This window comes from Budorcas taxicolor, chromosome 18 (genome assembly GCF_023091745.1).
Source record: "Budorcas taxicolor isolate Tak-1 chromosome 18, Takin1.1, whole genome shotgun sequence".
In the NCBI taxonomy this organism is placed as follows: domain Eukaryota; kingdom Metazoa; phylum Chordata; class Mammalia; order Artiodactyla; family Bovidae; genus Budorcas; species Budorcas taxicolor.
Window position 1 is genome coordinate 15210124 of NC_068927.1, and position 15881 is coordinate 15226004.

At 54.6% G+C, this 15881-nt stretch overlaps 1 protein-coding gene across 3 annotated transcripts in view; it reads left to right on the plus strand.

The window, feature by feature from the left end:
• BANP (BTG3 associated nuclear protein) overlaps positions 1-15649 on the plus strand; it is a 70314-nt gene extending 54665 nt beyond the window's left edge. For 2 of the 3 annotated variants that reach the window (XM_052655493.1, XM_052655494.1), the window contains 4 exons: positions 478-540; positions 2406-2444; positions 13681-13824; positions 15026-15649. In XM_052655493.1, the coding sequence (XP_052511453.1) occupies positions 478-540; positions 2406-2444; positions 13681-13824; positions 15026-15097 (318 nt within the window). In that variant the 3' untranslated portion in view covers positions 15098-15649. Of the gene's footprint in view, positions 1-477; positions 541-2405; positions 2445-13680; positions 13921-15025 lie in introns of all 3 variants that reach the window. The other variant, XM_052655496.1, reaches the window with a different exon arrangement.
• Positions 15650-15881: the final 232 nt, after the last annotated feature.

A 15881-nucleotide genomic window follows, 5' to 3' on the forward strand; every position in this document is an offset into this window, starting at 1 on the left:
ACCTGTTCTCTGTGTGGATACATGAACAACAGCCACTCACCTTTCTAGTCATGCTGCTGTGTGGCCTCGTGCACCTCCAGGTTACTAGCCTGAAAGTCCACAGTTTCTGGTCCCTCCCGGTTGATAGTACAATTAAAACAAAAAAAAACACACAAAAACTTCATTTTTCTGGAAAACTTTGGTTTCTCCTCTTTTTTGTGTGTCCTTCACATTCTTAAATTTGCTCGTTTAGTGATATTTAAAGATTCAGCAGAGTTTTCCTAGGCCTCATTGCCCCTTTAAGAATGACTGCAAAATGTTAGTGTTATGGTCTTAAAGTGGTCCTTTGGGAGGTGGGTCAGTAGCTCACACAGTGCTTTGTGACCCTGGCGGCTCCGGCCTCCACTGTCTTGTCCCGAGCTGTGAGGGTGAGTCAGGGGCGAGCATCTCCTGTCTGCCCTGATGCTTCCTGTGTCTTCTCTTCTGCGGATCCCACAGGGCCACCTACACATCGCCCAGGTGCCTCAGGGGGAGCAGGTGCAGATCACGCAGGACAGTGAGGTGAGTCCGCCAGCCCGCCCCGGGGCCCATAGGCCCCCTGCACTCCGACCCCTGCAGTGCGCACGACCACTGGGCTGCCCTGGGCAACATGGGCGTCCGGCAGCGACCCCCTGATGCACGCTTCTGGGGCATAGACCTGAGGCCTGCCTGCCCTCCGGGCCTTCTTGCCCTGGCCGCTCTGGTGGCCGTCAGGGTTTGTTTCTGGACACTGTATGGAGGCTTTTGCTCCTGATGAGCTGCCCCCTAGGCCGCTGTCTCGCCTGAGATACAGACCTTCCTGCACTCCAGCCCAGGGGTGGGAGGAGCATAAGAGGGTTGCCACAGACTGCGGCCTCACCGTCCTCCCCACTGGTCTCAGCTTCCTCTGCTCAGGGGGCTGGTGCCCGCCTTGAGGGGGAGGGAGTCCTGTGAGAGAGTACATGTAGGCCTGTGAGCCGCCTAGCAGCTTTCTCTGGCCTCTCCCCACTGGTGTCCTCCTTACTGCTACCCATAGTAAGGATGGAGGCTGGGGCTTCTGGGTGCACACCTGCCCTCTGTGTGCGTGGCGGCTGCCACGGGGCGCCTGGCTTGGGAAGGTCAGCTTGACTCCCACCTTCTTCCCAAAGGCAAGGCTGAAGGACTGGGGCTAGGGGCTTTCCACTCTGGCCAGTGTGGTTCCCAGCACTTTGTCCATGAGCTTGGACCCACACCCTGACATTTGTGCCCAGTGTGGGTGGAGCTGAGGGATGGGCTTGCTTCCTGCTTCAGGGCTATTACCCCCCAACCTCTGGGTCCCAGGTTCCGGGAGAGTCCTGTGGGCCTGCTGGCTCAACATTCTTAAGGGGGCGTCTGTGATCTCACACAGAGCAGCAGGTTGTGGGGGCTGGGGTGGGGGAGCAGGCTGCAGGTGAAGTTGGGGCACGCCCAGGTGTCTGGGGGCATCGCTTCACTGGGCACGGGTGAGAGGCCATGCCCACAGAGGGCCGGGCATCCACCAGCTCACCTGCCTTGCCCCTTCCCTCGATGGGGGCTCTTGAAGGAAATCTGCAATGGTGGGAAAAGGAGGAAGCAACATGCATTGCTTTTATACTGTCTGCTAAAACTTCACTAGAGTACTTCCAAATTGCAGTATTTATTATCAATTTTACTCACTTTTCCTCCAGTTTCCTTAACTGAATCCTTCGTCCATAGAACCTAGTGTTTTTTGCTTCCATTAGGAATTGGGTGCACTGAATTAGAAGCAATTGCTGATAGTATAATGATTACTTTGTAATAAGTTCCAGCATGCAGTTAGTCTTCTTATCACATTAAAACCTTACCTTGTTCATTCAAAAATTAGGTAATTATTTTGTCAAAATTAGGATATCCGTAGAGAGATGTTTAGCAGAGCCTACCAGACTTAAAGCAGCTGTTTTTTTAAACCAGTGAAAATGGATCTCATCTGATGAGGTCCCGGCGTGCGTGTGGTCTGGTTAGCTGCATTGTGCCCCATAGGTTTCCCGGCTGCAGTGATGCCATGACGTGATGTCAGGTGTCTTGCTGGGGAGTATGGGACCTCTCTGGGCCACTTTAAATTCTTCCTGTGAGTCTAAGATTGGTTCCAAGTAAAAAGTTGGAAGAAAATAACATTTTCATTTGGAGTCAGGGTTGGGGGTTAGGTACAATGTTTTTTAATTGGTTTGCTTTGTTTTGGTGAGAAAGAATCGTATTTGTAAATGTAGCTTAAATATTTTGAGGTTTTTATGGCTATGGAGGATTGTGTTTTTGTAGAATGGATGTTAACAGTCCTGCTGATTCTCACAAATGGCCTGGGGACATTCCTGCCTCTGTCTCTTGAGTCTTGAAGCATTGTCGTTGATTGCCTTTTTTTTTCATCTGGTTTGCAGGGCAATCTGCAGATACACCACGTGGGACAGGATGGGCAGGTAAGTGCTCACTTGTGGTGGGTCCCGGCTCTTGTTGCTGCAGGCAGGGAGGGGCTTGTGGATGGCGGGGCCCTGGACTGCTGTGCAGTCTCTGTCTGCAATATAAGACAGGTTTTGTTCCCGTTTATTTCTGTCAACTCTTAACTGCTGCCATTTTCTTCTGGTCCTGAGAAAAAGACACAGAAACCCTCACTGAGCTCACCTGATGTGAACTATGCGGAGCTGTGGAGTCTGCAGGCCATCTAGAGGCCCCGGGGCCTGCTCTGTCTAGGGCTTCTCCTGGGGCTGGAGCTGGGCTGTCCCCCCTACCCCTTGGTCCTCATGCAGGCTCCCCGCGTGGCCTGGGGCCTCACAGCATGGTGGCCAGGCCCCCAGGGGATGTGGCCAGCTTTTGAGAGCTGGGACGCAGACACGCAGCCCCCGAGGTAACCACCCTCCGGAGGGCAGTGTGGGCTGTCCGTGTCCTGCTCTGAATCGGGAGGACGAGCTGTGAGGTGGTTGGCAGGGAGGCATGCAGCATCTCTCAGCACCCACGCTGGGCCCCGTGCAGCTTGACCGTGAGCTGCTGAAGGGCAGGGCTGTTTCCTTCCTATAGAGGCAGGGTCCTGCCCGAGCACCAGGAGAGGCCTGGCAGATTCCCATGGAGACGGTTGCTGGGTGATTCATGCACCATAAGCCCTGAAAGTGAGCTTCCTGCTCAGGCAGGTGGGTTGGTGGTTATCCTGTCAGCCCTAGTGTCAACCTCAGCCCACCCACCCGAGTAGCGTAAAATCCACATTGAGAAACTTGACACGACTATCAACTGTGTGCTTTGTTGTTGGGGCAACTTGGCTGATGGTGAAGTTGGCTGCGTTTTTTATTATTAGAGTGTATCGTTAAGAGTTTCTTGAACTGCTGTTGTTCAGTCGCTCAGTTGTGTCCAGCTCTTTGCGACCCCATGGACTGCAGCACGCCAGGTTTCTCTGTCCTGCACCATCTCCGGGAGCTTGCTCAAACTCACGTCCGTTGAGTTGGTGATGCCATCCAACCATCTCATCTTCTGTCATCCCCTTCTTTTCCTGTCTTCATTCTTTGCCAGCATCAGGGTCTTTTCTAATGAGTTGGCTCTTTGCATCAAGTGGCCAGAGTGTTGGAACTTCAGCTTTAGCATCAGTCCTTCCAGTGAATATTCAGGATTGATTTCCTTTAGGGTTGACTGTTTAATCTCTTTGCTGTCCACGGGACTCGCAAGTGTCTTCTCTAGCACCACTGTTCAAAAGCATCAGTTCTTTGGTGCTCAGCCTTCTTTATGGTCCAGCTCTCACATCTATACATGACTACTGGAAAAACCATAACTTTGACTAGATGGACCTTTGTTGACAAAGTAATGTCTCTGCTTATCAATATGTTGTCTAGGTTTCTTATAGCTTTTCTTCCAAGGAGCAAGCGTCTTTTAATTTCATGGCTGCAGTCACCATCTGCAGTGATTTTGGAGCCCAAGAAAATAAAGTCTCTCACTGTTTCCATTGATTCCCCATCTATTTGCCATGAAGTGATGGGACTGGATGCCATGATCTTAGTATTTTGAATGTTGAGTTTTAAGCCAGCTTTTTCACTCTCCTCTCACTTTCATCAAGAGGCTCTTTAGTTTCTCTTTGCTTTAGTCTTAAGATGTCCTTTTGTGCATTAAAAAATTGAGATTTAAAACAATCTAGAGTTACACAATTTCTGGGGTATGTTTTGCATTCTGTTCATCTTGGTTTGGGGGGAGTTTTAAGAAAACAAAGCAAAGACCCCAGCATTTATTCACGTGACTAAAGGTTGTGCTCCTGAGCAGACTGTTGGGAAGAGGCGCCTCTGTTTGCAGGGCTCGTCAGCGCCCAAGGACCGTGTGCTCCTGGGAGGGCGCTGGCGCCTTTGTCGTGTCAGTCAGTCCCCCTGTTGACTGTGGGTGTGAGGAAGGTGAGAGCAGATCCGTAGGCTGTTTCCCTCCTGTGGCTCCATGCATTCAGCAGGCGCCTGGTTATGGAGCCGGGGTATTTGTGGGTCAGGCGATTATAACCTAGTGGGATGTCTCTACTCTGTCATCAGGCAGCATCGTATCTGTTGGAACATTTGAATCGGGGCTGATTTTGTCTATATTTTGGAGATTTTTGCCACATGAGAAATCTTTAAAGACTGCAGTGTTAGTCATGCTTTTTATATTGGGAACAATGAAATGGTTTGATACTGTTTCTACTAGATGTGTATTTTGGTAGAAGATTTTTATTTTTTTTTTACAGTGTGGTTAATGTAATCTAAAATGTGTATGCAAAAGGTTTATGTGTGTCTGCAGGCTGAATGACATCAGGACACTTGGAAACCTGGGAGATGGGTATGTTCTGGTAAGCCCATCTCTGTAGTGATGAATATGCCAGACACACACAAACATGTATACACACACATACACACGGTTCACCTGGCTTACAGAAAATCAATCTGCATGATGTGTCCACGTTCCTCTTGTCTTGCATCTGTGAGATGTTTCCTCAGGATCTAGATAAACAGCTCTGGCTTTCTTGAGACTCTAAAGCCTCTCTCGACACCTTTGGCTTTTGTGTGCGTCCTTATACTTAAAATTGAATTTCAGTAACTTTCAGAATTTTTTCCGTAAAACGAGGCCTTATAAACCCAGCTGGGAAAAAGATTAGAAGAGATGGGAAGTATCCAACATTTTATGTGTAGATCTCTTTTGGAGTGGATGAGAAGAAGGGCTATGTGTGTGTGGGTGGGGGGGTGAGGGGGTGGTATGGTGTGTGTGCAGGGTCCTTTATCTGTGGCGTTGGAGCAGTCTCTGCCATCCCTGGGGCTCCAGTCCACTGTTAATGGTCTGTGACACCTTGCCACCAGCACACACTGTCACTTCACTTCTAAGTAAAGTGTTTCCTTCAAGAAAATATGTTCCTGCCAAAATGCAGACACACATCTTGGAGAACCTAGGTAGCTTGGGGTTAATCCCTCGTGGAAAAGCCTTCTCTACCAGAAACGGTGGAAAATATAGTTTAATCTATAAAAGGTCAGATGCAGAGAAAGTTTGGTGTTGACTCCTTCCCAGAAATATCCTGGAGAAGTCAGAGAGGCAGCCCTGTGCCTTCTGTCTCACTGAGTGTGGCGCTGTGGGCCATCACCCTGCTTGAGGCAGCTGGCACCGTCGGCCCTGGTCTCCTGGTCCCAGTTCCATTCCTCAGGAATCCTGGTCCCCAAGGAGGCTTGGGGCTGTGGGAGGGTACCCAGCGCCTAGGATTCACGTTCAGCGTCTCCTGGGCCTGTGGGCAGCAGGGAAGGCAGCTTCAGGCTGAGGGTAACTAGTTAGTGCTGCGGGCACGTCAGTCTAGGCCTGTCACCTGTCCCTGGAGTTGTGCTGAACAAGATGGTTTCAGGTTGGACAAGGCCAGGAGGAAGTTGATTGAGATTTGGGCTGGAAACGTATGGTAATGCTTTTAAGAGGAAGTTGCGTGTTGTAGTTACTTGTGTACATGCTTCCGGTATTGTAGGTTGTTGGAATCACATTGTCATTGGAGGCTCATGTTGGTTGAGACCAAGTAGCTAAAACCGCCAAGGCACTTCCTGTTGTTGGATGATCACCCACGGCCCTGAACCCCTTTGGTCAAGTCTCACCTCAAAGGCTTTGACTCCAGCCAGTCAAGGGAGGAGAGACAGGCCTTCAAATTGGAGAATCGTTTCTGACCCATTTTATCATTTTCAAATATATGTTTGAAATGTTCGATTAAATAGCTTTGATTCCATTAGATCGAAACTTTATTTATTCATTTCTATTCTTCACCCACCCACTGTAGTGTGACTTTTCAGCACTCAGTGATTCCTTGTTGGTGAGTGAGTGTAGTAGCATTAGTTAACTGTAAGATACCTGTTGGTTGAAGGCATTTTGCTGCACTTTTGTTTTTAAGCCATTTAAAAACGTATCATATGTCCGTTGATGATTTTAGACATGAGTTATTAACTGGAAACATACAGAGGAGAGCTTACCTGAAACTCACAGCTCAGTAGGCTGAAAAATGGTGACTTCTGAGTCATTCCAAATTTGTTTTCAGTGCGGCCCAAGTTATAAAGCTTTTTCTACACAGGAAGGCTTGGTGATTTCTCTGGAGTCTTCTGAAGCTCTTCTGTCCCTGCCTGTTTTCTGAGAGGGGCCTGCTGGCAATTTGGAGCCACACCAGTGCTGGGCCAGCATCCTGGTGTTTGGGTGACGGCACAGAGCAGCTAAGGATGCTTCCCCAAGAATTTTGCTTCAGACGTCGTCAGGGAGCTGCTGTCCTCCAGGACGAAGCGAGATTCCCCTCCTGCTCCACAGGCTGACTCTGTCCATTTCTGGTTTGGTGGAGGGTGGATGGAAGCCGAGCCCTCTGATGGAGCTGCCCCACGAAGTGCTGGCTGTCTGTCCGGATGGTTCACTTCTTTACAGTCAAGGGGACGGGAGATGGGAGGTGCCATGGGGACGTATCCCTCCTGTCTGCCTGGCCCCAGCTTTTTCCCCAGCAGACTCCAGGCACCGTGACATCCATGAGGTAGACACTGGAGGACGGTTCTCCATCCTCTTAGTGCTGGTGTGTCTGGACTTGGGGGCTGCAGTCTCAAGGGGGGTGGCTGCCCCGCGCGCAGCATTGAGGTTAGACAGTGGACTCGGGCACATGGGGTCTGGAGTTGGCACTGGGCTGCTGCATGCCAGGGGAAACAGGAGCACCCGAGGACCTGCAGAGTGGGAGCCAAGTTCTCACAGGGCCGGGGCATGAGGGTGCCCTCGGGCCACGTGGCAGCAGAGCCACTGCATAGAGCGGCCTTCCAAGCACAGCGCCACTTCCCACTTTTTCCCTCACTTTGTGAGCGAACCTCGGAGTTCTCTTGAGGTTAACTTCACTGTGGGTGTGAGGAATCACGCCCCTAGAAATCAGGGTGCAGTGTGATCAGGGTGCCTGGGCATGAGACTAAAGCCGCTGCTCTCATGGGGCTGGAGTCTGAGGTTGGTGGGCGGGATCCCAGTCTGGGCCCTGGGGAAGTCGTGTTCAGAATCTGGCAGAGCCTCCACAGTAGAGGTCGACTTCTGGTCCAGAAGGTTCTGAGGAATCAGGATGGCTTCTCCTTCTGCATTTCCTCTAGTCAGGTACTGAGATGAATGTCCTGCCCCCAAGTAAAGTGAAATTGGTGTGCCGTGCCACTGGGTTGGAGAGTGTCTGGCACACCTGGCCGGTATTGTGTGTGAGAGAAGAGGGAGGGAGGGGTGGAAGGACCCTTGAACTGACAGGTGCCTGAACGTTCAGGGTAGAAAACTGATCTAGAATTATTTTGACCTGTAGACAGACACAGTCACTGATGTCAAGAGTGCAGGCTGATGTTTCACGTTGACCCCCACAGTGAACCGAGCAGACGGTTCACTGAGAGGCCCCGCAGTGAGCGTCAGTGCTGCCTCCCGTCCGCCCCTGAGCTGGCCCAGGTGCTGTCAGCCGTGTCCCCATAATGTTCCCATGTGACCTGTGCTTGCATGGACACACACATACCTGTGCTGACCAGCGAAGGCCCGCCCAGACTCTGAGGGTGGCCGTCTTGTGGTGAGTGGTACGGCTCGGAGTGGATGTGGCCTCTGGAGCAGACACCTCTGACAGAGGCTTGACCTGTGGAGGGTGGCAGGAACCTCCTAGCTGCACAGGCCGTCTAGACACGGCTCCAAGAGGCTGTGGAGCCGCCCAGGGACACTGGCACAGCAGTCGGAGTTTGGCTGAAACAGAAAGGAAAGCGGGGGCTCCTTACAAGTCAGCGTTAAGGATGTGACTGCTTGGGGGGTCTTACATTTGGGGCAACGCTGTACTGGCATCTGAGTAGAGCTCCCCAGAGCTAGAGGGTAACCCCAGGTAGATGAGGACAGATGGGCAGGTGTTTGGCCAGGAGAGAAGCCAAAGAGCTAGAGAGAAAGGCTCAAACCCCTTTCTTCACGGAGGCTGGTGGAGAGAGAGTACCCTTTAGAGGGAGAGTTCTCTAGAGTCACCTGGTATGCTGAGGTTCCCACTGTCTGATCTGTGTTCTCCTGCTCGACTCTCCTAATGCGTCCGCCCTCGTGACTGGCTCTGGCCTAGTGGTGTGCCCGGCGGCCTCGAGGGGTCGCCCAGTGCCTTCAAAGCCTCTTGTGTTTGCTTGTTTTCTCTGGCTTGTGGTCCTGGGCCTGTGAGTTAGCCTGAGTCCCCACTTTCTCCCGGGCCGAGGGGCGAGCGGGGTAACAAACAAGGACACCTGTGCCCTGTGTCCAGGTTGCGGCTCTTGAACTGCGGCTCCAGGACCCCTACAGGCCCTGCTCCCCTGCGAGCCCACTGGCCTGGTGGTCTCAGCGGCGTGCAGGGCCTGTCTGCTCACAGCAAGCTGGTTGATGGCCACAGTCGTGTGCGTGTCATCCTGACGCCAGCAGCAGGGCGGCGTCTGTGCTCAGTGTGCAGACAGACACGTCGCTGGTAGTCGGCTGCACTCTCGTGTGAGCCTGCTATTTCCAGTGGCACCCCTGCCTCAACGCAGCCCCCAGTTCCCTGTGCAGGACGTGGGAAAGCCTGGGGCGTTTGTCTCCTGCCACCCATCTGGGTTGGGCGGCTGTAGCCGGGTACCGTTGGGAAGGTGCAGATGTGTGCACCACGGGGCTGAAGGCTGGGAGCCCGACACCAGGGTGCTGGCAAGGGCCATCTTGCTGGTTATGTCCCCACGTGGTTCCTCGATGTGTCTCACCTCCTCCTGGGGAGCATTGAGCCCTCACGGGCCCCGTCCCATGGCCTCATCTAACCCGTCTCCACATGCTGGCATGGTGGATCGTTGGGCTTCTGGGATCGAAGGACTCCAGAGCACCCGTCTGCCTCAGGAGGGATGTGGGACGTGGGACAGTGCTGCTCGGGGGCAGAACGGGGTGCAGGCCGCTTTGGCCCAGAGACTTGCTTGACCGTGTGTGTCAAATCAGACGTCAGACGTGGCCTCTGGTGGGCAGGCTCCTCCTGGGGGGCGGGGGCAGGCCACTGGGGGGTGTTGAGCAGACTCCTGGGGGGTTGGGCAGTCTTCTGGCAGGGTGGGGCAGGCTCCTGGGGCGCCACAGCCAGGGTGGAGCTGGACCCAGTGGCCATCGCTCAGTGGGTATTTGCTGGGTGCTCCCTGCTGACTTAACCTCGGTAAAAAGACTGCACCACGTCTTTGAGAAGTTCTTTTTTGTCCTGTCAGAGTAAACCCAATGGTAATTTTCGTGGTTCTGCGCAGTGAGTTTTCCAAACTAAAGAAGGAAATGGTAGGAGCCGAGTACACAGTTGCGGGGCAGGGGAGCAAGGGAGGCCTGAGCTCTGCTTCCTGGGCGTCCACATCCTCGGTGGGCATTTTAGCCATGAGGGTGACAGTGGGCACCCTCTCCCTTCCCCAGGGACAGGGTGGATCACTTACATGTGTAATTAAAGCCTGTCTTGTTTTCCTGCTCCATCTTGCCCACTCCCTACCCACCCCACCTGCCCCTTCTAGAAGCCTGAGTGAGGCCTGGCGCCCATGGGGAGGTGGCGGCTGTGGACTTGACTCTGGCTGAGTTGTTCCACCCTCTTCCCCCTCGACCCCCCACTTGACCAGATGGTCTTCAGTCTCATGGTTAAGAGTTGTTCCCAGGGACGCCACCTCTGAAGTGGTGGGCTGGATACCACGTGTCTGCAGACTTGTGTTTTTGCTTTCTTGTGTTTTTCTAGGCTTTGTGTTCCTGCCCCCAGACTGTGTTTGCAGCTCAGGCTCCGATGCTGCAAGGAGGCATGGAGCAGAGGGCACAGGCTGCTTGTCCTGCCGCCTACCCTGCGGTGCCGAGACCGGGTCCCCGGGGCATCTCCCGTCGCCCGGGCTATAAATCTGGTTTCTGCTGCTGGCCTATCAGCTATGGAAGCGCGCGCTTGCCAGCTGGCTGTAGCATCCTTCCTAAAGCGTTGGGTCTATGGTCTGGAGCCCCGACTCCTCCTGTGAGGAATCTCCAGGCTGGGCCTTGTGCTGTGGGCCCCAGGAACATGTAGGAAGTACTGTTTGCTCAGTTTTCTTCAGTTCTGTCTGTGTCTACTGGGGTTCCTTGGAGGTTGTGGTGGTGTCTGACCATCCTGGGCAGGAACTCAAAGTAGGATCCGAGGTAGGGGCTTCGTGTTCTCATCCTCAGGTTTAGAGGCTTAGGAATCGTTACTTATTTTTGGCATTTGCTGCATGGACATATGAAATAGATTTTGTGCTGCTGGGTCTCCTGGCCAGTTGTCAGTCTGGGGCATCTTCCTCTGGCCTCCTCCTCTTGCTGTCATGGGAGAAGCTGCTCTTTGAATTAACATCCAGATTTGGAGGAGTCCACTGGTTGAGTTGACTGCATTACCTTAACCAGAGGGGTTCAAGCAGAGACGCAGACACTGGTCGGCGACCTTGGCTCCTCTAGGCAGCCTCAGGTGTGGGGTCTGGGCCTATTTCTGGCCACACATCTAAGTTGAAAGCCTGTCTTCTGAGTGCTTGAGGGTTTTATGGTTGGTTTGTGTTTTTGGATTGGGTGTGTGTCTGTCTGGGTGGGTTCTTGGTTGGGTTCAGAATTTTGTTTCTAAATATTACTGAAAAGTCCTTGGGTTCCTTGCATTTATTTTAGGTTTTGCACCAGTTTCCCATTATCTTCGTTGGGTATTAAACAGAGTTTCAGAATTGGCAGAATATAGAGGAGAACCAGATGTGTGCACTCCAGAAAAGCAGTGCTGGTAGATCCAGGGATCCCTCGGTCGGCTGTTCCACATCCAAGCCCCATGCCATTTGTCTTTGGTCTGAAAGTAACGGGCTATGCTCCAGAAACATGCAGGAAGCTTGCAACCGAGGCCAGTCAAGTGGTGTGAGCTGCACCCGAGTCCACACAGACGTGACTCCTCAGCCCCGGGGCTCCCACTGCAGTCCTGAGAGCCTGGCGTGCTGCTCCTGGCTGCTGTCCTGGGAGTTCGCTGCTGCCCAGTTAGATGTTCCTGAGGGCCCAGCCCCCACCCCGCCCCACCCTACAGCCTGCAAGCAGGAAGGAGTCACAGCTCACTGTTGGGAGACGTGGGAGCCGGGCCAGGTGTGCTGGGCCCTCGCCAGCCGGCAGGACCTCTGACTGCGGGCTGGTCCCCTGCCAGAGCGAGGCCCCTGGCTGGTGTCCAGTGGTCTCATGGCCTTGGGTGCTGCGGGGACCCTGCTGCTTTGAGCTAAAGACTTGACGCCAGCAGGCATCCTCGTCACCCATTAGGATCCAGGTCAGCACGTCCCGTCCCCGCTGGACCAAGTTTCGGGAGGCTGTACGGCCCAGCCCGCGGTGTCTGTGCAGTTGGCCTGCGAAGCACTTTGCTCTGTTTATCCTCCCAGGAGAAGCGCCGTGCTCCCGGTGCTGTGACTATTGGTGGGGTGTCCACCCCTACCCCTCCCTCCGGAGAGGCCCGGGCTGCAGAACTCCCTGAGGCCCTTTGGGTTGTCTTTTGTGGGATTGTGCGGGCCCCATGCTGGGCTGGGTGCGCTTCCTGGCAGAGCTGTGGTATCCTAGCTTTCGGCTGGGGGCTCCTGCCAGAGCCTCAGGGCCAGTGGGGGCGGGGAGCATCGCAGAGCCAGCTTCCTGACCACTCCCCACAGCCTGCTCCTGTCCCAGACCTGTCCAGCTTTGAGAAGACATGTTCTTAAGTCAGGGGCGGGTGGCAGAGCTGGGCTCCTCATGGGGCCACCCTCCCTGCGGGAGGCACTGTCGTCACCCCTCTTTACCTGCAAGGGTGTGTCACGTGACCCCTAGAGCATGCCCACAACAGTAGATAGTACCTAACCCGTGCTGCGTTCTTCCTGTGCGTGCACACCTGTGTGACGTCTAATCTGTAAATCAGGTCCAGTGAGATAACCTCATATGGCCCTCATGAAGTAGGGGAAGCCTGTGACCCCTCGACAGTTGAGACACCACTGAGTGCTCACGAGGCAGGGGGTGGAGGCCCAAAGTCAAAGGTCAGGATGGTGCAGGGTGTCCTCTCGCAGCCCAAAACAGCAAACCTTAGGACACGTTTATTTCTGGAATTTCCCCTTTAATATTTCTGGACTGCGGTTGATCGCGGGTAACTGAAACCTGGGATGAGAAGGCGGCTTGGTGGGCGGAGCAGCCCTGGAGGCTGGGACACCGGGCGTTTCCTGGTAGAGCGTCAGAGGCCGGCCTGGTTGGTGCCTTTGCTCCAGGCTCGCTCGTCTTAGGCGAGAAGCAGGTCCTCCTTCTCAAGGAAGTCAGAGCTGCTATTCCGGAGGAGACGCTTGTCTCCATTGCTGGCCTCGCCCCCCAACCTGGGTAACAGACCCCTCCCTGAACTTTTTGGGGGTGGAGGATGGTGCCGAGAGTGGCTTTCTTGGAAGAGTCTGGAGGGCCCACAAGGTAAGGGTTCAACTCATTCCTGAGTTGCTTATCAAGACCAAACCAGCGTGGGAATGTTTCAAGGGCATGGTATTTGGAATGAGTTCCCAGTTGAGAACATTTTACTATTTTTATTTTTATTTACCCTCTAGGCTGGTAATGGGCCTGCCTTCCTTATTATAAATGTTGCATGTTTAGATCCTGGGGTTTCTGACTTTGTAATTCTTAAGATTTAATCAGCTTTGCAGATCGTGTGAAAAGTCACTTTATTGGCAGTGCCAAGAGGAAGAGCTCTCTGTTAGAGTACCATAGATGCCTTCCGTTTGTAGGGGTGGCAGCTCATCACCAGGACCAGAGTGCCATGATTTCATAAGTTTCATTAAAAGATAGTTTTTGACTTGACTTTAAATTCGTATATTAAGGGATCTTTCACCAGGACAACAACAACAAAACCAGGACAATGACGTAGCACCTAACGCGTGTGGTTGAGTCCAGGACCCGCAGGGGGCAAGGTCAGGGCAGGAGACTTACAGGGGTGGCAGCCAGGGGGACCGGCTCACAGAGCATCCCTGCACAGGGCGAGTGCCAGCTGAGCGATGCCAGCGCGGTACGTCTGCACTGCCTGACTCGCGCCCACTCGGCAGCTTGTCGGTCCCTCACACCTCAGGCAGGTTGCTGTGGGATTTGGGGCCTGGCGATCGCATGCTGTTCTGCCCCAGCTCCTGCCAGGGTGACTCCAGGCTGGGGGTCTAGAAGTCTCCAGGTTGCCAGGATGCGGCTGCACGTTTGAATCATTGTTCCGTCGTTCAGTCCTGTCCTCTGTGCTGACGTGCGTCTTCTCTGTGTCTCAAGGTGCTCCAGGGGGCCCAGCTGATAGCAGTGGCTTCTTCGGACCCGGCTGCCACAGGGGTGGACGGCTCGCCGCTCCAGGGCAGCGACATCCAGGTCCAGTACGTCCAGCTGGCGCCGGTGACCGACCACACCGCTGCGGCCCAGGTGGGTCCTCCCTTCGGGAAGTGCACAGGGCCCGGGGCTCCTGCAGGTGTGGACACGCTTGGGCCTTTCTACCTCGGACCTTCTTCCGTGAGGAAGGTAAGTGACCGTGAGAGGTGCCCGTGTGGACCTAGGTGCTCACTTGGGATTCTGTCTCTCGTAAGTGCCTGGAAGTGTGAAGGTGAGAAGTCGGTTCCTGGCCCAGGGACCAGCTTGAAACCAGTTCTTGAGATGCTGTCAGGCACATGTTTACCTATGAGTTTAGAGACCAAATCAAGTACACCTGAGGCCTTGCTGCTCCTCGGGTCGGGGCAGGGCCAGCCCAGGGTCCGAGGTCCTGCAGGCCTGCGTGTGGGTTTGTAACCCCCAGTGATGGTGCTTGGTCAGGAGACCATCATGACCTCCCCTGGGTCTGGGGGAGCCAGACCTGGACTCCCGTGTGGTGCCCAAGCCCGTAGGACAGGCAGAATCATCGGGGTCTGTCAGGGTGTGGTCAGGCTCAGACTGCTGGGGCGGGGGTGACACAGGTATGCTCTCCTGAGCGTCCTCAAACCCAGCCCCTCTGGAGGAGCCCTGTGCTGAGCCCTCAGACGGGCGGGCAGACACCCCGACTCCCGCCACCCCCACTATTGGGAAACGCTATTATGTCCATGGGACGTTTGCACTGAGAAAGCACAGCCTTGAGCCACAGTCGGAGGAGCAGCACCAGCCCCACTGGGGCCTCTGCCTCCCCTGCGTGGCCCCAGGAGCCACCCAGCTAAACTTCCTGCCAGGGGAGCCCACCTCCACTACCTTTGGCCAGTGGCTTAGGGAGTCCCAAAAACCGCCAGACCGTCTCTCTCTGGGGGCCCCATTCTTGGTGGCTGAGACGCATGGTCAGTGACTTACTCTAAGACTGTATTTTTCCCTTTGACTTATCGTAAACCTGTGAATATGCTGACGACTTGGAGGGTGCCCCCAGTGAGAAGCAGGGTGGGAATGGAACCCAGTGTTGGTGGGGGGTGGGGTGCTGGGGCACTTGTGGGAGGGGTGAGTGGGTGGGCCGGTGGGGGTAAACCGGAGGCCCTGCAGAGGCCTCCCCGGGTCTGTCAGTGCCTGGGCCACCAGCCCAGGTGTGTGTTCTACTCTGTGCCTGAAAACCACGCATGTCTGTGACTGGGCGTGGCCTGGGCCCTTTGATGGAAAGCCCTCTCCCCTCTTGCAGGCGGCTGACGCCCTGCAGCCCACCCTGCAGCCTGAGATGCAGCTGGAGCACGGGGCCATCCAGATCCAGTGAGGCTGCTGACCCGCCCAGACCTGAGCCACGCCGCCGCTGCGTGCTGACCCCTGCACGCTGGCCCCCGCCACCTACACCATTCACACGCGCCCGCCCCTCGGCTTCGCACGGGAGGGGTCTGCCCGCGTGCTGCTGAAGTGCATCCGAGCGCCTGTCCATGGGGAGAGTGCCCTGGGAAACGAAGACAATGGTAGCCCCTGCCACCCGCGCCCGGAGACCCTGTTTCTTTTGATCTCCTGGAACGTCCAGGGAAGGAGCGGGAAGCACAGTGCAGTTGCGTCAAGTGCACGCTGGAAATCAAGAACTGCGATATTTTTCTCTGTTCAAACAGCTTTTTTTAATTTGCTATGGTGTTTATAACAAAAAAGAAAATCGAAAAAAAAAATGGAGTAGCAGAAACCTTTTGCTGTGTGATCTGTTCAGTGTAACAAGGATAGATGTTCACAGGAGACGACTGATGATTTTGATGGAGACGTTGCTTACCTACTTTTTTAGGGGGATGGATGCGCTCAGCGCTATAATTGTGCATTTCTAATGGAATACATGAAATAAATGTATTTATGACCACGGCAGCTGTCGCAGTCTTTCCTCCTGGGAGCTGCCTCCTCCCCAGCACCGCCCCCACACACCGGCGGCACGCCCCCCACACACCGGCCGCACCGCCCCCCCCAACCCCCAGCACCACCCCCCACACACCGGCGGCACATCACCCCCCCAGCACCGCCTGCCACCAACCGGCGGCACATCCGTCCCCCAGCGCCGCCCCCCAGCGCCGCCCCCCCAG